The sequence below is a fragment of the Callionymus lyra genome, chromosome 11, assembly GCF_982586985.1.
Source record: "Callionymus lyra chromosome 11, fCalLyr1.hap1.1, whole genome shotgun sequence".
Taxonomy (NCBI): Eukaryota; Metazoa; Chordata; class Actinopteri; order Syngnathiformes; family Callionymidae; genus Callionymus; species Callionymus lyra.
In genome coordinates this window covers 27230936-27251543 of record NC_141828.1, presented here as the reverse complement: position 1 = coordinate 27251543, position 20608 = coordinate 27230936, and the positions used below count along the sequence as shown (strand labels likewise).

Below are 20608 nucleotides of genomic sequence, written 5' to 3'. Positions count from 1 at the left end.
TACATGTTAGTGTTTATTCTATGTTTATTATCAGGGTACACTAAACTATTTTCTAGCTCGTTTAATTGCTATGAATAATGTAATGATCTTTTCCTTCTCGTAAAATCTTTCGTCCTTTCAGTTGCCAAATGCAGTCAAAATGATTACTTACTTACTAAAGATAAACACAATATTAAAAAAGAAAGGTCCTACACTTTTTAGATTTTTTTTTTTTCCACCTAGATTTGATAAAACTTTGTCCATTTAACCCTGGTGTTATCTCAGGGTCAAGGTGGCCCAAAGACCAAAGAGGTTTTATCTTTGGTCTTTGGGCCACCTTGACCGTTGTGTATTATATTTTTTAAGTAAAAAAGTAATAAAGGTAATAAAAATTAAAAAAAACAATACTTCTATATAAGTAAAAATAAACAAGCTTGTTTTGGTGCTCTCAGTTTTAAACTGATTTGAAGTTAAAAAAAAAGAAGAAGAAGAACCATTTAAAGCCATAGATTAAACAGCAGACAGTGACATCTACTGGGTTCTGGAAAATGGCTTCATCAAACCATCTTGACACAGTCACAGTCCATGAAGGAAAATAAAGATTATACGAAGGAGTCTACAGTTGATGAACATATATTTGTAGTTAGTTATAGATGTATGTATATTTCAAATTTTGAGCAGATCTTAAATACTTATAATTAGTTCTAGTGAATAGTGCAGCCTTAAGAGGTCACAAGCCAGTGTTTTTTTGAGCCGGTCCCAGATTAAATGTAGAGGGTTGTGTCAAGAAGGGAATCTGACTTAAAACCTGTGCCAAAACCAAATATGCAAATCGAAACTATGACTTCCATACCGGATTGGTCAGGCCCAGTTTAATAACTACCACCCTTGGTTCCTATAACCTACAGTGTTACAATGGCAATTGGGCTACTGTGGGTCAAAGTCCAAGGAGGATAAGAGGAAGGCGGGTTCAGAAACAAGAAACACGACGATGACCGAAAAGCTAGAGAGTTGATTGACATGATGCATCTCCACCAGGAGACCAGGTGGGAAGATAGCAAGTCAAAAAACTCTGGTGTATGTTCTAAATTACTTATTTTAAGATATTGATAGGAAGAGACATAGTTAGAAGTAGGGGTTATCCTAAAAGAGTAGTTTGTTAGGAATGTCCTGGAAGTAAAAAGAGTGTCAGATAGACTGAGTAGTGAAACTTGAAAATGAAGGTGCAATGTTAAATGTTATTACTGGCTATGCCCCACAGGTCGGATGGGAATTAGAGGAGAAGGAAAAATTCTGAGAGAGGGGGATACCGAGTGTTTTCTTCTACTTAATCTCTAATTAGATCTCATGTAAATGTAGTATTTAAAATACATTTATAATTATTTTGTTGTCATTTTTTAATTGTGTCCTGAGAAGTGAGAGAAAGTTCAAATTTCTGTTTTCACCATTGTGTGAATCACAATACAAAACTTTCCTTCCATCCAAAAAATGATTCTGAATTAAAGTGATTTGTCTGAACTTTATTATTTACAGATCTTTCCAAGACTTATCCAAGCAGTCCGACGTCAGGTACGGAACAGTCCGGGACTCCGCAGTGTTCGACTTCTTCCAGGCCAAAGGAACGAACCCTCTGGAGCAAGACAGCACGTTTGCCGACTTGTGGAAGACCATCAACAAAAACAACGGATTTGAGAACTCAGTCTCTGGCCCAGAGGAGGGAATCAAAAAGGTGACTGTTATCTGAGATATGAGAAGCAATGATCGAATATTATTGAATCATTGTGCAACACCAGAATCAAGTTTTTGACAATACTACAAATATATCCTTGTTCCTACAGTATCACAATACATTGTAATATATTGTATCATAAAGTGGGTGTTGAAAAAAAAAACGGTAAGAAAAGCCAAGAGGAAAATCATTGACATGAACAGATGGAGTCACTTTTTTTTTTGTTGTTGTTGACATTTTAAATAATGTAAAGTTTAGAAAATGATTAAGTCAAAAAGTATCAATAAATACTTTATAAATAAAAACATGGTTATTTTTCATGGAAGAAGTTGAGCTGGGAGCAAACGTCAGCCATTAATTAATTTTTCTGCCGCTTATTTATCTACTACCTGGTGACACTCGTGAGTTAAAAGAGTTCAATTATAAAGTGCTACTTTTGAACATGTTAAAACATTGCCATTTTAATTAGCTTGGAATAACACAAACGCAGCACATTAATATTTCCATCCCTCAATGGCCATTTTTTTTTTTGAAGTGATGTTAGTGTTGAGGAGAGAGGAAGACTTTGATGCTTCTGGGATTGTTTGGGATGTAACTTAGTGAGTTTACACATTTGCCCTGACTTGAAGGATGTAACACATCAACCAATGTTAAAACTGCGATGTTCGAAATGTTGAAGTCTATCACTCCAGGATTCAGTAGGTTCCTCATCATGACCATGTTTTGAACCTATTACTTAAAATCTGGGTGAACGAGAGGGTACAAGAGCGAGTCCATTTTAACGTTATAATGGCTTCACTTCTCCTCCATCCAGCTGTAATCACGCCCTGCTTTGATTATACAACAAGTCCCTTGGTGGTGTAGACTTCCAGAATTGATGACGCATGGTGACGAACCTCCATGCTTGACCAATCATAGCAGAGTAGGTGTGGTTACCGTAAACAGTCACAAAAATCTTACGTTTATATTCAAATAGATTATTAAATAATACATCATTTAAATAAATAAAAAAAATTCTGGAAACATTACGTAAGAAGTTATGCTATTCATAGATTTGATTTGTTCATGAAATACATAATACATACAACAATTACAATATAACAACAATTATACAGGAAACAGGTGTTGGTGTTGGGGTTACCATCAGCAAGAATCTTTTGGGGGAGTGTTTACTATGTTGAGAAACATGCTACGTAAATGATGCATGAAATATTAAAATCAATAAAACCGGTAGTGGTTAGTACAGTTCACTCACAGCATGAAAGTTTGTTGGTTTGATTCCAGCTTGAAGCAACCTGCTGTGAAGTTTTCAAACATGAGGTTTCAATGGAATACAGCAGAGTGACATCTACCAGGCAAAAAAATAGGATGATGCTTCATGAAGCTTCTTTAAATATTCAAGGCAAAACACAAGACAGTCCAAGAAAAGAAATAAAAAACAAACAATAAGACAAAAAAAAAATCTACAGTACAAGAAGATTCCTTCACAAGGAGTAGTTTTAGTTGGGTTTTTTTTAATACAAGGCTGGTTCCAATTTCAGCCGTCTGACTTGCCTGCTCAGAGAATTATAAACAGAAAAATAAATAGGGTGATGCTTCATGAAGTTTCATCGACCCATCATCTTTGCCAGTGCCAGCAGATGGGAAAAAATGACTTTGTTAAACCCAGAATACATTTGATTGATTGATAAAATGTGCTGTTTATCGCACATTGTTTTAGGGTGGCTACATAAGCCGTAGCCTCAAAAACGTGAGATTGATGCTTTTGTCACGATATTTGTATCTACTATCACATTAGCTTCTCAATAATAGGTTTCAGGGGTCAATGTATGTTTTATTGGCGACTGTTACGACAACATGTGCAAGGTTTGTTTATTAAGATTTATTTTAAGAGTCTACATATTTAGCTTAAAATCTTAGGGAACATCTATTCAAGCACATCCAGATGTTATGAATATGAATATATAAACACTAGAGTGTTTATATATTCATATTCATAACATACATATATTCATTCTTTTGTTAGAACAGATGCATTTATTCAATCAGCTTAAGTAAAAAACATGCAAATGCATAACTAAACCACCGATTTAATCATAAGCCACGATTAAACAAAAGAAAACTTACACGGTACCGCCAAGATCCTACATATCATCACACATATGCCAATAACTCAACACAATCCCACATAATCCACTTCCAAACACATTTACGGGAAAGCTATTTCAATTAGGACGTGTCTTCAGTCACCCAGTGAATATGTTTGTGCGTGTTTGTTTACCGAAGGTGAATCAGCTTGTGAGCTGGTGAAGTCCTAATGAGAAGTGAGGGGAAAAGGCTGCACGTCTGTGTTTGTTAAGCGCATGAGGGTTCAAAGACGACGTGGGACGCGATGACACCACAGGGAAGAATGCCACAGTCATCTATGCTGAACAGCCAAAAGAGCAGAAATAGGCTTTCTGGCAGATTTTCACTTTCTGACCGTTCTCACTGCTCCAGGCTCAGGGCTGTCTCGGAAAATACGCCGAAATAATGCTTTGGAAATATTTTTGATCATTGTGACATTGGGAGTCTGTTGGACCTTGTTTTTATTAACTCATTGATCTCTAGTAACACATTGAATTTAGATTAAATTTAACTGAGTTTGTGTTTATTATATTTTTTTAATGTCTAAAGGTTTTGTCCATATAAATGTTTTTAAATTATAACACTTGAAGATATACAATTAATTTACATTATAAACATTTTCTTAATTTTACAGTGCAGTATACTGTGTATTATATTCAACTTTTGTAAAAAAAAAAAAAAAAAGTAAAGTGTACGATTCAGTTGTCAATGTATTTTATTGAGATCTGATTAGTTTTTGTCCATTTAAAAAAATGTTAAATGCTAACTCTTTAAACCTTTAAAATGAATGTACATGACAAACAATGTTTATTTTACAGTTCCTTATCTTTTCTATTATGTTTTTTTAATAAAATGTACACAATACTAGATATTCAAAGAAAAGTAATCCACAAGGAGTATTTTTTATATGTATTTTATTTAGAATCTTTTTTTTCTCAGATATCTGAAGATGTTTGTCCATTAAAAAAACAAATCTGTAATACCATGACTCTAAGAGATGAATAAGAGATGTATGATAAACAACATTTATTTATCTTACAGTGTGGTCTTTCAAAAAAGAGAAGCAAAATATGCAATTAACTGCCAATTCTCTTACCATGATTGAATTTGATACTTTATTAATTTGTTATTTTTTTCTAGCACTTCTTTCATCATTGAGCTGGTGTTTACGTAACAGGCTATAGTCTGGTAAACATGAGTGTTGTTTTTCTGGACAAAATTACTCAACTCTGATTATATTTTATTAAGTATTAGTTCAGAATTAAAAATAATAATATGATATCATGAACTGTGATTAGGTCAGGTAGAGGTAGTTTGTCAATATTTTGTAAAATATTTTGCCTGATATATAAAGAATTAATGATACCAAAAAGCCACTCTGATTTTTTTGTCATGCTTCCTTTCATTTGGTAAAGATGTTGTAATAAAAAAATCTATACTAAATGTTCAAAACATAACAACATATACATATGAATAAGGTCTATTTATCTGCACATGGAATAGACCCTCATGCACACCAGGGTTGATGAAGCTTTGTGAAGCATTGTCCTATTTAATTATTATTATTTATTTATTTTTATCTCTGTAGGTGGCGCCTTCAGTTAATGAACAATAGCAGTAAAAGAGGCCCTCCAAGCAATAGATAATACAGCAGGGAGTGTCATTTACTCTGAAAAAAAGGATGATGCTTCATGAAACTACTTTGCCATCACTTCAGACAGGAGACAGAATTAAGCTCCAAATTAATTCTTACAGCACATACAAGTACATACAGTAGTGTGTTGTTCAAATATCACTTGCATTTTAATATACAAAAAAGGGAAAAGAGTTTGACTTCTCTTTCATTTCTTTAATTTTTTTTTTTTTAGATCTGACACTATTTTATAAGTACTGGTTTGTCACTGGTAATGGAAATTAAACTTTAACGATATACATTACTACGTAAGACTACTCAAGGGCATCACCCTTAACTTCCTTAATCATGTATTTGACATTCCAGGCCAAGCGGGAACCGTATGCGTTTCTCTGGGACATGTCGGTGGTGGAATACGCTGCTCTGACGGACGACGACTGCACACTGATCGTGGCGGGGAACAGCATGAGCACCAGAGGATACGGCGTGGCCCTGCAGCACGGCAGTCCTTACCGAGACCTCTTCTCCCAGAAGTAAGAGCCTCCTACGCTCTATTTTGATACATATTTGATTAATAAAACAACATTTAAAAGGTTTTCTCAAGCAATAATGAGCTGCTCTCACCTCAAGGAAAACAACAAGCAAGACATTTTACTGCCTGAAGCTTTTTTATCTTCACAAATGGCTTTTCATGTCCTGCAATAGATCAGGACCTAAATGTGAAAACACCAAGCTGTTTTCTTTCTTCTGACCGGGGCTACGAGCAGGACCATTTCTTGGCATAGACTGATGATTTCCTCGCGTCCCTAACCGTTGCCAGGCAACCTCGTTTCGATGAAAGGACTTCATTTACTCCACGGACGTATGAGTTGTCCCTTTTTTACCATGCAGTAGAACACCCAATGTACTTGTCTAACTGACACATGTTGACATAAATTACCTTTATAATGATAATAAAGAATCCATGATATGCTTGTTTTTTAGTATTCTAGATGTCAATTAAATATTGTAGGTTTTTGGGTTTATCAAGACTAAAATGGTTCTGTGGTTGAAAGCGAGTGTAAGATCTAACTGTCCATATTTTATTTCAAATTCTACTCAAGAATAAATCAGTTTTAGCTGTAGTACAAATAGTAACACAAAAGCATTAGGTGTTCTATTTCATTGGACATATTACAGACAATATGTTTCATTGTTTTGTCTTTGTATCTATTAAAAAGCCATTAAAGGTCCTCCTGAACTTAAAGCTCCATTTATTTAATATACATTTGATTGATTAAGTTTTGTAAAAAAAATATTATTATTTAAGAATAACTTAAATTAGAACTTTTTCAAGAGTCAGTAAAAACAATTAATAATGTTTTTCTTATTCAATAGTCTATTCTATTCAAATAAAACACTTTTCATTAATGCAAAAAAAAATGTTCAAATTAATTTTGGACGTCACCCTAGACTAACTGAGTAACTATTGACTATTATTACTGTGTTACCAAGGTTTGGCCGATTTTCAGTTCAAAGCCACCTTGTGAAGCGCTTTCTGTGTGGAGTAGGAGTCTCCGGCCACCATCAAGACCCATATGCCCGCATTGGGATCTCGGGTTTGTGCTTCAGGCGCTCATGGGACCTTGCTTTGAGCCATTAGAGCAAGCCCCTCTGGACCAGCTGTCCTACAATGTGGCTGTACTAATAGCCTTGGTGTCAGCGAAACGTGATGGCGAGATGTGTGCCTTCTCGATCAGCCCTGATTGCATCTTGTTTGGTGTTTCGGAGTAATCTATTACATTCTATTCAACCTCGCCTTCTGTCCGAAGGATCTGACTCTGATGCAGAACAAGACCACCTTCACCTTCTGTGTCCAGTACAAGTACTCGCTTGCTATTTGAGGAGGCTGAAGGAGGTCAGCCAAACGGACGGGTTATTGGTTGATGTTTGCCAAACATTATCTCCTTGACATGAGTGCAGGTTCCCTGTCGCATGCAGTACTGAGCACAGAAGCAACCTGAACACGTTGCGTTCCTACCTGTGCTCCACATGTTGGGCAGTGTGTGGGGCACGGGCCGCTGACGGCCGCGTTATATAAAAAGTGGTCCGCTGGGAGTACATTTATCCCACTGCTTAAGCGTAAGCACGCATGATGTAAAAATCCCATGTTATAATTTCTTATAACTGAGGATCTACAAATGTGTGTGACGCCCTCTACATGTGTGGCCCAGCAGACAGCTTCCCTGATTTGGAATACTGGCTTTTTAAAGGGAAGTGAGGCCTTTCATAGAGGCGGCCTACTGCCCCCTGCTGGGTGGCAATTGCACCGATTTTTTCTGCGTGTAGAGGGTGTCACACACATTCTTAGAACCTCAGTTATAAGAAGTTATAACTTGGAGTTTTTATGGATGTTTATCCAACAATCTTTTTTTTTAATTATTAATTCAGAGAAAAAACATGGCATGACAAAAAAAAACTGTAAAATACTGAAAATGGTTGAAACACAAACTGTATATATATTTACCCAAACAAAATATAATTAAAATACAATTATATATTTAAAATAAATGTATATATATATCAAAGAAAACTGTCAGTCAAACATAATGACGACATTAAACCTCTCCGGCGATTTTGATGTAGACTATGAATTATCTCACTTATAACAATATAATCGCTGCTTGACGTTGTCATAAAGCTTTGACATCTGAATGACGGATGTGAATCACCTGTGCTGAAACTACATAATGATGATGAAACAACCCTCCTCGCCTGCACAGCACAATGCATCAAGAAAACGCCACAAAAAGCTCCATCTTAAATATCATGATTGATCTGCGAGCAGTGGCGTTCTGAACGATCATGAATGCATCATCTGCAGAGAAAGAAATGTTGCTTGGGGTCGTCCAAAGGCTTCATGATTACAAATGTCACGACATGACATAATGTGACAAAAGCACCACAGTGTGTAAACACGTCTGAGAGTGTGTTTTGTCTCTGAATGAATGTGGAGAAATCCATTGCCACTCAGTGTTAGAGAGGCTCAAGAATGACTGCCGAGAGTTAAGAACTCCACCGGGACAGATTCATGGTCTTGCCTCGGCTGCATCGATTTCTGTTGCAAAAATCTGCCTTTTTTTGTCTTTTTGTTTTTTCCTGTGACGTTCTGATTGAACGGAAACACATTAGTCCTAAATGCTGGGGTGTTTGTCTTGTTCTTGTTTCTGCCTTTGTTGGTGTTCAGCCTTTGTTTTAGCCATTTGTCAATGGCATATTCCCACCTCGCTCATTAGCCGCCTGAGCCTCTTTAACGAGCTGCAAATCAATGCTAATACCGTCAAGTAACATAAGCGCACGTGTTGGTTCGGAGTGAACGGCGTGGCTCCTTTTACAGAGTCGAGAATAAAAAATGTAACACCTGAATACGATCCCCTTTTAAGTTTGTATTTCTTTGCTGCTCCTTCTGTGGTTGTTGTTCTGCCTCCGTTTTTAACTCAGTGAAACAATTAATATATTCTTATTTATAAGAGGCTAGTAATAATAAATATTTTATAAGTCTTGAACTTGAGTTTAGACAGCAAAACTTTTTTTATTCTGGGTCCAATTTTTCCTAAAGTTTAATCGCAATAAACATAATTAAGGAATTTAAATAAATTATAATTTAATACATTTCCTGCAGAGATGGTAAATTATTTCCTCCTCTGTCTGTCTGCTTGCCTAATTTTATGTAATAAGTAGAAAAAGTAGAAAATAAGTTTGATTGCATTCCAAAACTATTCCAATCATGTTTCGACTTTGAGTTTTTCAAAAAGTTGTGGTTATTCTTCGGTCAGAACATTTCCACAAAGAGCAGCAGGGAGAGAAAAATGATTATGTTGAAAAATGTTTAAATCGAAATGAAGAACTAAAAAATCAAAGAGCACGGAAGAACTTATTGTCTTAATCTTAAGTAAATCTTAAGATTGTTGCTGTTCTTGCCGGTATTTATTAGAAATATTATAAATAACTATGGAAAACCATAGTGGACCGATTTGTGTGTCGGTTATTTTGGACACATTTTTACATCTCTTCATTTTTTTCTCAAATATTCAAGCATGTCTGTATCAAATATCTTAAAAGAAAAGGTCTCTGCCATGTTTAAGCTTTCAGAGATGATCAGATTTGTATCAATACAATCTGATACCTTATAAATGTTTGTGAATTCCCTTGTGTTGTTTCTGATCTATTTGTTTTCGGGCCTCCAGGTCACCTTGACCCTGAGATAACAAAGCCATGTAACCAATACCTGACATGAACAGGTTCTATTGATCCATCCCTTCCTTTAAGATATGGCGAATGTAACCAAAAAAGAGGACAATAAGGTGGTAGAAACTGCTAGATCTGATTACATCAGAAAACTGGTAGCAGCAAATAGGAAAAACCCCAAAGTTTTGTTTGACACGATTAATTCTCTCGTGTCTCCTGCTCCTCAAATCACGCCTGTCTTCTGTGAAGCTGACAGCAATGCATTGTTGAGATTTTTCATTGACAAAATTAAATTGATCAAAGAGAAAATCTCTCCCCCTTTGTTTGGAACCCCTACTGTCTCTGAGCCCCTCTCCTCCTCTTGGTCCTCCTTCACTGCTGTATCTTTGGGTGATATTTTGGCACTAGTGAACAAGATGAAACCCTCCTCTTGCTCAGATGACGTCCTTCCTTGTAGGCTTTTTATCAAAGTATTTGATGTAATTGGCCCCTGGGTTACCAATATGGTGAACCTCTCCCTTTCCACAGGGGTTTTTCCCAATGCATTTAAACATGCCATTGTGGAGCCTCTGCTCAAAAAAACAGGCTTAGACCCAACTGACCTCAGTAACTTCAGGCCTATTTCTAAGCTCCCTTTCTTGTCCAAGATCTTGGAGAAGGTTGTGTCTGAGAAGCTGTCTTTGTTCCTGGATCAGAGCGACATCCATGAGAAGTTTCAGTCTGGCTTCCGTAAACATCACTCTACGGAGACAGCTTTATTGAAAGTGTCCAGTGACATCATGATGTCGGCTGACTCTGGTAAATTCACTGTTCTGGTTCTCTTGGATCTGTCCTCAGCCTTTGACACAGTTGATCACCAGATCCTGCTGAGAAGACTGAGGGATGAAGTGGGACTGTCTGGGTCTGTGTTAGAATGGTTCTCATCTTACCTTTCTGGGCGCAGTTTTAGTGTATCTGCCAATCAAATGAGGTCTGAATCGGCAGATCTGTTGTGCGGAGTCCCTCAAGGTTCTGTTCTGGGTCCTTTATTGTTTTTGCTGTACTTGATTCCCCTCGGTAAAATCATTCAGAGATTTCCAGATGTTTCTTATCACATTTTTGCTGATGACATCCAGCTCTACTGCTCTTTTGATCCGACTGAGCCCCAGAGGCTGAACAGCTTAGTCAATTGTTTGCTAGAAATCAAACAATGGCTGAGTGAAAACACTTTACAGCTAAATGTGGACACAACTGAAACACTGGTGATTGCTCCTGATGACAAGATTCCAGGGTTGAGTCAGTACTTGGGTGACTTAGGTCAGTCTGTCAAAATGAGCCTGAGAAACCTGGGTGTTGTATTTGATAAAGACATGTCTCTTGTTCGACACTGCAGAAAACTGACCAGAAACTGTTTCCTTCAACTGAGAAAAATCTCTAAACTTAGGAAAATGTTGTCGGAACATGATCTGGAGCTTGCAATCCATGCGTTTGTTTCTTCTCGTCTGGACTATTGTAACAGTTTGTTTTCATGTCTTAACAAGAAGGAGCTGTCTCGCCTGCAGTTGATTCAGAACTCTGCAGCGAGAATTCTAACCTGCTCAAGTAGAAGAACTCACATCTCTCCGGTCCTTAAAACCTTTTTGAGTATTGTTTTGATTGTTTAAGCGCTTTGTGACCCTGGTCTCGAAAAGCGCTATATAAATAAATATTACTTACTTACTTACTTACAAATGTTATGGATTTGATTTGACGATGTTTTACTTTCTCGCAACAAATTGTGTCTGTTTCATCCACAGGATATTGGAACTTCAAGAAAAAGGGGATCTAGATATACTGAAACAGAAGTGGTGGCCTAAGAAGGGCCGCTGTGACCTGCAGAGCCACATTGACGCCCAGCCAGAGGGAAGGGCCCTTCGCCTCCACAGTTTCGCTGGGGTCTTCTGCATCCTTGCTGCTGGACTGCTGCTGGCCCTGCTGGTGGCCGCCCTGGAGACCTGGTGGAACAGCAACCCCTGCCGGAGAGAGCAGCCCAAAGAGGTGACCACTGACAACTCGCCGGGCCCAGGCCCAAGCCTTCTTAACCAGAACCGGGCCATGGTGGCCACCACGGGTCCCCCTGCCCCACCAAGGCCCCGGTCGAGACCCAGACCCCCGGGCCCCCCGGTCCTGCCCAGAGATGCCACTGCCACACTCTACTTTATGGATCCAGCAGGCGCTGACACCAGCCCAGATTTAGTCGAGCTGCAGTACACCCAGTTGTGATAGGTGTGCCACGATAACAGTCCGAACATCATGTGATCAATCGACTCATTCCTTCTCATGGTGGGAGAAATTTTGGGGGTGCTTTGCTAGGGACTTCCTTTCCCACATCCTGTGATCCTCTCACATACGCACACATTTGCACCGCTTTGTCACGATGTGAGAGAACCACAGCGGGAAGAGCCGTGAACGGAGTGCTAATTGTGGAACCATGTGGCGAAATTATACTCTTGAGTGGATGTGAGACTCGGTTGCACAATAGCTCTCTTTAGCAAATCCATTCAAGTCTTAATGCCATAGAACTCTGACTTCATCTTGCTGCTGTCCTCTGCATGAGGCTATCAGACTAACTAAGGCTTGACATGGATCCCTAAACTAAAGTGTGAGCAGACGTTAAATAATACGAGATTTGACCTACCTGTTATACTTCAGATGCAAACACCCAAGGAGGCGTCCACCATTCCTCAGGTCCAGCACTGTTCCGACACAGCAGAGTAGATCAAACCAATGGCCTTAAAGATGTGACCAGAGTTTGATTTACTGATGTTTGTCTCCATTCCAGTCTTGTGTGCACAGCTGCTTTCATAATGACTGCATAGTTCCGTCATGTAACAATATTAGTGAAAACCTGATGATATAAAAGGATTATACTTGGTCATCCCAGAGAGATGTAGGCCTTCGTCAAATCAAAATAAGACCCTCACTAAGAGAGGAGCTCTGAACAAACAACCTGTAAATACTTTTCTCATAGGGTTTAAGTTACTTATTGAATTGAAATATGTGATGCAGGAATTTCCCTGCTCAACTTGACCAATATTCCAAAAGTTAAAACAGCACCAAAGTAAAAAGCTTATATGTACATGTTTATGAAAAAGGGTCTTGTTGGGTTATTCTTTCTGGAAGCAATAAAGAACTTCATTGTGAAAATAAGTGAAAATTCTAAAAAAAAGGAGTTTGGTGGTCATGTGGGTGACCAAAGTTCGGTTATAAGTTGTTGAAGGGAGAAGGGAGAGCTTTACAGTGTACAAGTCTTGACTGTTCAAAAAAAAGGAATCATCAATAAAACAAAGTTGAAATGTTACATAGCAATGCTTTAATCAGCTACTTTTGTGATGGATATTCAAGATTCAAATGTTTTATTGTTATTATGCAACCATAACAAAGTTTCTTCTCAAGAAATTGTACGAAATACACCCAAAACTCTTGAGAAAGGAGGAGAGAAGAGAGTGAGGCTGGATTGTGGGTCTTACAATTAGTTAGAGGACTTGAAATTCTGGATATAATCTTTTAATATTTACTGAATATAGTGTAATTTACCCCTGAAATGTTGATCTTTATTTTTTTGGGTAAAAATTTCCTTCCTTCCCCCAATCCCGGTCCATTACACTTTAAAAATGGAGCACAAATGATATGGTTTAAATCTCATCAAAATGAAATTAATTTGAATTTCATTGGGTGGACCTGATGAAGTTGAGCTTAAACCTTCACTGAAAGGTCGTAATCTAATAATAATAAAAGTATATTTTTAATCTTGATCTATACTTCGTGCTACAAAAGATCTGTCTCTGGACTAAGGATTTGGCTCTGCAGCTCAAATTAGAAAAAGTTACAGTCCTCCTACATTTTCGTCTCTCTTTGAGCCCTTAGCCAGTTGTCGTAATTTTTCAGAATCTGTTTTAGGTCCATGCAACATATTAAAGGGACAATAAAGTATTTTAACTTAATAACGTGGCATCGCATTTTTCATTTAAAATAATGTTTGTGGTTTTGTATCTGTAAAACTTACCGGGGGTTAGGGAATTTAACTATTATATAAATCATTCTGTCAATTAAAAAGTAGAAAACAAAATCATTAAGAATATATTTGCGTTTTTATATCGACTTAAATTATTTAATTATTATAGCCTCCAGAGAGGGCTGTTGCAAATCTTTCAAGGTCTTCATCGAAGAAAGCACGGACAAAATATATCCAAGCATGACGGCACAACTATGTGATCATTATGTCTGCCACTCTGTCATCTGCAAGCCTTAACACACACATGTTGAGATTAATGATGATCGAAGATGACTAACACTTTTCCTTTTCACGAGAGAGATTAATACCACTCGTTCTCCTCTATGAAATAATTAAAGCTCACATTTTGACCCAAAGAAGAAAAACAAGTCTATATTTAGCATGACATAAAAAAAGTGGTATCAATCCTTCGCTCCAGAAACAAACGAGGGGTGTCTCTTATTTGATGCCAATTTGTACCGATTATATGTCAATATCCAGATTCAGAGGGTACCTTTTGGTCATGCATCGTTGTCTGTGATCCCCAGCAGGTGACCAAGGATTATGGTCTGGAAAGAGTTTCTGGTCCATTGACATATAATGACATAACAAGCGCTTCACCAGAAGGGAGGCGGGACATTTGGACAGAGAGAGAGAGAGACTGGGAGGAGGCCGAGGCTCTTGACTCAGGTCAGGAGTGGCCTGACTTTATTGAATGGTGATTGGCTGTGTTGAGGCAGAGGGGGTGGGGCATGGGGATGGACAGGAAGTAAATTCTAGTGGCTTCATCCATCATCTCATATCATTGTTTTTTTTTCCTGTGGACTTTTTGTTTGTGAACGCATGACGATAGTGAACCAGAAGTCAGGATGTAGCCTCAAGGCTTCGTCCTCTCTTCTCCCACGTTTGTGTTGCTTCATTGTTGCCTCTCTCTGAACAAACAAAACTGTTTGGTTTGGTTTTGATTCAAAATTGGGATTCATGAAAAAGAAAAGTCTTTTAAATGAGACTCAAATTCCAATTTGTTGGATTTTTATGTGCATTCATGCCCGTCTTGTTAACATCTGATGCTCTTCATGCAAGAGTTAAAGTAAATTTGTGGGAGTCCAAAAGAAAAATTGTGGGTTGGGGGGATGTATAAGCTTTTGCACGAAGAGACATCTTTCTTTTTGATTCATTTTAAATGTGGAAAAGTTTCCCCTTTTTGACTGTTTTATAGAATGTCTTTTGTTTAATGTAGTCTCATTGTTAGCTTCTGAAATTTAAAAACAATATAACAAAACACCCTAACTCGCCCTCCAGAACAAGGAAATCATATATAAATTAGTGCTGGGAGGTAGTATTTTTTATCATCGATTTTCACGAGAAATTTTGATTATAATTATTATTTTGATATTCAATTATTCAGATTCCTAGCTATACACACATTTTTTACCTTAAATACTAAGAATAGAGTCAGCTTCTCTTCAGACAAACAAAAAACCTTAAGACCTCATCTCTCTGCAGGAGAGTTGTAACCACTCACATTTTTCACCTGTTTTTCTTTGCACCAGATTTAACATGAAATGACAAATCCATTTCTGATATGCACTCTGCCACTCAGCACTAATATAATATCTTTTTACGACCTAACTGAAGGCTGAATGTTGGAAAAAAGGTTTGCATGGACAGAAGATGTTATTTATTAAGGTGATAATGTACCAACGGTTTTTAACATTTCTTCTTTCTCACTCTCTCCATTTCATTCTTTCCTTTCATAATCCTTCTCACTGCACATTCATTTATTTCCGTTACAACGCCCACTCGTCGACACTCCCCCGTCGCCACCATTCATTCTGTTTCCTGGCCTATTTTATTCCACGCATTCTGTCTTGGCTCTTTCGATCTGGCTGTAGGACAAAGAGGTGAACCTGGAGCAGGTCCACCATCGTTTGAACAGCCTCCTGGACGAAGACTTGGCCCACAAGCAGCTGCCCGGCCAATCTATCGAGATCTCTGCTCTGGACATTGGCAGCATGCAACCCAGTCAGTCTCTGGAAGTCTTGTCCGCAAGGGACTACCAAGCCCACCGGGGCCCCCCGCCTCTCTCTGTGAGCACCTTCCTGCAGGAGGCTCATGGGGCAGGAAGGACACTTGGCGCCGTCGGTGGCAGGACCTTGCCCCTGCCCCTCAGCAGTGCCACCATGCCTTCTATACGCTGCAAACACAGGGCGCCCAACGGAGGGCTCTTCCGGCAGAGCCCAGTCAAGACACCCATGCCAATGTCCTACCAACCAGTGCCAGGAGGACCTATCCCAGAAGCCAACGAGCCCAGCCACGGGACATCCATCTGAGCATGGAGAACACTCGAAGACCAAGTGATGACTGGCGACAGGAACAGTGCTAACCGTGTGAACAGACACGAATCAAACAAATTCAACAAAATCTATTAAAAAAAAAGATTTTTACTACCAGTGACAGAGCCTCAGAAGGGTCGCACACAAGTGGAGACTAAGACTTTACTGTACATATTTGTAAGTATCAAGAAAGACAGAGAGGCAACGTTAAAAAGTGTATTTTGAATATTCTCAACAGTTGAGTTTCAAAAAAATATGAAAAGTATTTACAACAAAAAAAGACTGTTTGAATGGCTTTGTAAATTCTGTTCTTAAGGAATAAAAGTGACAATTCTTTGTGGTTGTTTTCTAAGTGCCAAGTTCAAAGATGTTTTCTTTCAGATAACTGAATGTACTGTGAGAATTCATGACAAAAAGATATTTCACACTTCAGAGATATTAAAAGACTTGATTTGTTTCATATGAAAATAATAAAAAAAAAAATCTAAAAATAACATGCCGGTGTTTGACATGTCTTTGAGGAGATAACTCACGTGGAGTTGGAAAGGAAGTACAAGAAGACTTCAGGAAAGAAGGAAATGGATTGAGACAGATACTTTTGAGGAGTTTCCAAATATAAGAAAAGCATTATTCATGATATTTTTTACTCTTACCCTATTTTCAGATCCACAGTGGTAGACCAATGTTGAAATCTCTAAAGTTGTATCGATAATGATGCATCCAAAAACGTATTTTTATTATCCACAATGAATTGAATTAGTGTTTGATTTTGATTTCTTTAAACAAAGAGTCATCTTGGCTTCAATGGTTGACAAAGAATTATGGAAAAATAGATGTTTTTAAGGGAAATAATTAATAACTTTATCCCACAAAAACAAGAGACTTACTGCAGTAACATATTTGTGTTTTGTTATTGTTAAGTGTAGATTTAAATGAAAAAAAATGATAACTTATTTTGAATTACAAGTACACATGACACTAAGTACGCATGACACTAAATAAATGACTTAATGGAAATACCATTTTATATCAAATATTTTTTTTAATTAGTTTGTTTGAAAAGCAGGAGCTTGTGTGGATGTCTTATTAAGGAAAATTATATTGCGGACAAACACAAACCCTCCATAAATCATTCTTTTTAACTTATTTTCATTTTATTTTAACTCTACATCTATATTTTGGTAAGATGTTGTGCCAACATATATCAGATAAATGTCCCATTAAGCTCTCATCATGATTAAAAAAATGTGACACAAGAATAACCTTATTTACTACTTTTTTAAGAATTTGGTTTTAAAATATATTTATTATCATGAGAGACCTGAATCAAGGTGATAGAAGGATTAAATGTGGAGAGTTTAGAATAAAAATGATTCACTTTCCCGGCCCCTGCAAACCGTGGTGGAAAAGTGCTAAAAATGAGCTCAAACACTAAACAGAATTCATGTGTATCTTTCAATCAAGAATGTTGTCATTAAACTTCCCATCCTGGACCAGTGAGTAGCCCTCAATCTCTTCATGGAGACAATAAGTGCCTATTTCAAACCCGCATGGCTCCAAATTCATTACCCAGCAGCGCACAAAACTATATAAATATGAGCGGCCAGGAAGCCAGCGGCAGCTTGTTGGGCGAACATGGACGTGCTACGTAGGAAAGGAGGCCAAGCAAACTCAGCTTGAGCTGGAACAGAACGAGCCAATGCCAAACATGGAGGATGGATTTTGTCTGTGTGGTTGAAAAACTGAGAGAAAATAAACCAACTGTCAAAATAAGCCTAAAAGTGTGTGTCAGGGAAGTCCATTTCAATTCATAGAGAAGGAATCTTGGCTATTTTCTCCCACATTCTAGGTGCGTTATCTACTGTGTTTGCAGGAGACCCAGGGGCAAACCTTTGGCTAAAGAGAAGTTCAAACTCGCCTCAAGACTCAACCCATGAAAAAATGTTGTTAAACTCCGGGGTCAGCTGAAAATTCCAATTGTTGATAAGGTTGGTTCATCTAAAGACATGGCGAAGTGTTTGACTGACGTGACTTTGCAAGGGTTGTGACAGGTAGTTGTAATCCAAAATTTTCCAAAAGATTATCATCTTTAAAATTGGGGAAAATTCTGCAAAACCAAAGTTGTGGTTGACAGTGTGAATGTAATTTTCTGAAGTAGGACAGTAGGATGTTCAATCAAAAATATTGAAATAATGCCCATAAATGAATGTCTCTAAAACTGGAAGAAGTACTGTAAAACTAAAGTGTGGGTTACATTGCACCATGCGAAAACAAAGCATTGTCACAGAAATTTTGAGAAGTCTCAAAATTAGAAAAAAAAGCATCTCTAAAAATGGAAAAACCTTAAAGTTAATGTATTATAGAAGGGGAAAAATGCTGAAAACCCATAGGCCTTATCGCGGGAAACAATATAATTATTTTTAATTTAGAATTTCTAAATTCCAAAAACATTTTCTGAAGCCTCATGAAATCTAGAAGAAAAAAAAAATGTTTAATCCAAAATGTTTTTTAAAAAAATACAAAAATATTGAATCTCTCTTAAAATGTTGGAATAAAAACTAAACCTGGGGTTTGTGAGATGTTCTGCTGCATGTTTGATCTGATTCTACGTCTGAGGTGTGTAAAAATAAAGCTCAAAAACAGATTAAATGCGGGTTCTTCAAGTTAAATAAATGTTATGTTTAACCAAGAACTGCATCATTACTTTGTCAATGTGTATCTAAACCCCTGTTTATTAGAGTGTGTGACGTCACCTCTGCAGGATGGCGATTAGTGTTGACAAACGTCATGTAGATCGCTCATAATTGCAGCAAAATAAAAAGAAAACATATGTCAATAAACGCAATCTCAATGAAAGGGTCTATTTTCATACAAAAGTGCACAGGATTATAAAGAGGATCAAGCAAAATAGCTTTATAGACTTTTTTTTACTCATTCATAAAAAATTATCAACATTGCTGAGTTGTAACACCTTAAAATATACAATATAGTCACTTTTACACTACCCTTGCTCTATAAATATAAATAACTTACTTACCTTTTAAGCATGTATTACTCCGCGACAGCCTCTTCACTTCCGCGATGCGTTAACAATCCAAGCTTCAAAAAATACAAATGAAACATTTTTACTGATTTATGGTCGCCATGTACCACCTCAGTGGTTCAAGGTCGGTAATCACAATCGGGGATAGAATCACACTGTCGACATATAACATTTCACGTGCGCTTCATAGTTTTAGAATTACGGTAGCCAAATGACAACACCGACATTTCACGTTACCATAACAACGAAGAGTTAGACCCTTCAAATGTTACCATGTTCGTCAAAACGGCTAAAACCTAAGTCTATGTCGACCCTTTTGTGTCACCTTAGCGACAGCTCGGGGCATTGACACCCCGTAGGACGGTTGACGACTTGGGTGTTTTTTAGTTTTTTTACGTAGCTACCATGACAAGAACCAGGTTGACCATCAGGGGAAGTTCCAAAATATAGATCTACTGGAAGTCTGGCTTCTCTTCCGAACATTGAGTAGTACGGTGAATAGCCTGTTGCATCACATTTTTTGTAATTGTACGCTTGTACTAATGGTCAGACATGGCGACTCCACTGCCTCTTTCTCCCTTGAGGTAAAGTGCTTAACATGGACAGCAAGGTTCGATTAAAACGTTCAGGATGAGGGTCCCCTTGTGGATGATATGGTGTCATCTTAGACTTCCTTATACTCAATATTTTCAAAAGTTCTTTAATCAGACAGCTCTCAAAATCTCTGCCTTGGTCAGAATTGATTCTAGCAGGTAATCCGTAATAAGCAAAATATTTCTCGGTCAAGACCCTTGCAACAGTGTGCACGTTTTGATTCCGAGTGGGAAACGCATGTGCATACTGTGTAAAATTCATGTCACCGACTGTTTCTCCATCAGCCGTTGAAACGTTGCTGCAGCCCCAGTTATGCCTTGTGGCATTCTCTTAAATTGGTAGAATTTGATAATATCCGCTTTTCAAGTCAATGACAGAAAACCAACTACTTCCAGTCAACGAGATCAAATCATCTTTGATTCAGGGCTTGGTGTATTGGTCAGGTACTGTTCTACTGTTTAAACGGCATTAGTCTTTACACATCCTAACACTGCCATTTTTCTTTCTAACTATCACAACAGGCGATGAATAAGGGCTGCAAGAATTTTTAATAATCCCTGCGTTCTTGAGCTCATTAAGATGTTTTCTTACGCTATCTAAAAGGTCTAGAATCAGTCGATTTCATGCTTCGACCTTTGTCCCACATCCCAATTGCTTACAGAAAAAACAAGGGATCGAGAGGACAGATTTCTCCGAAGTCGCTCCTTCCATTCTTTTGAAATTGGTGAGTCGCCAGGGTACTAACTGACTCAGCTGGACGCACTCGTCCAAGGACAGTGCCCTTCAGCAACACAGTATCTCTCGACGTGGGATTTTGCAGAAAAACCAGCAGGAAGGACCTCTGCAGGGGAATCAATGATTACAATTTCTTTCTCCACTGATCGAGTGAGTTGAACTGTACATACTACTGTAGAATCCTCCCCAGGTG

The 20608-nt window shown here is 37.9% G+C and overlaps 1 protein-coding gene across 3 annotated transcripts in view; it reads left to right on the top strand.

The window, feature by feature from the left end:
* The window catches only part of grid1a (glutamate receptor, ionotropic, delta 1a), a 304537-nt gene extending 288416 nt beyond the window's left edge, over nt 1-16121 (top strand). Inside the window, exons 13-17 of one of the 3 annotated variants that reach the window (XM_087802185.1) lie at nt 1513-1708; nt 5835-6001; nt 11471-11711; nt 14256-14397; nt 15603-16121. In XM_087802185.1, the coding sequence (XP_087658311.1) occupies nt 1513-1708; nt 5835-6001; nt 11471-11711; nt 14256-14397; nt 15603-16093 (1237 nt within the window). In that variant the 3' untranslated portion in view covers nt 16094-16121. Of the gene's footprint in view, nt 1-1512; nt 1709-5834; nt 6002-11470; nt 11940-14255; nt 14398-15602 lie in introns of all 3 variants that reach the window. The other 2 variants (XM_087802186.1, XM_087802187.1) reach the window with 2 other exon arrangements.
* Nucleotides 16122-20608: the final 4487 nt, after the last annotated feature.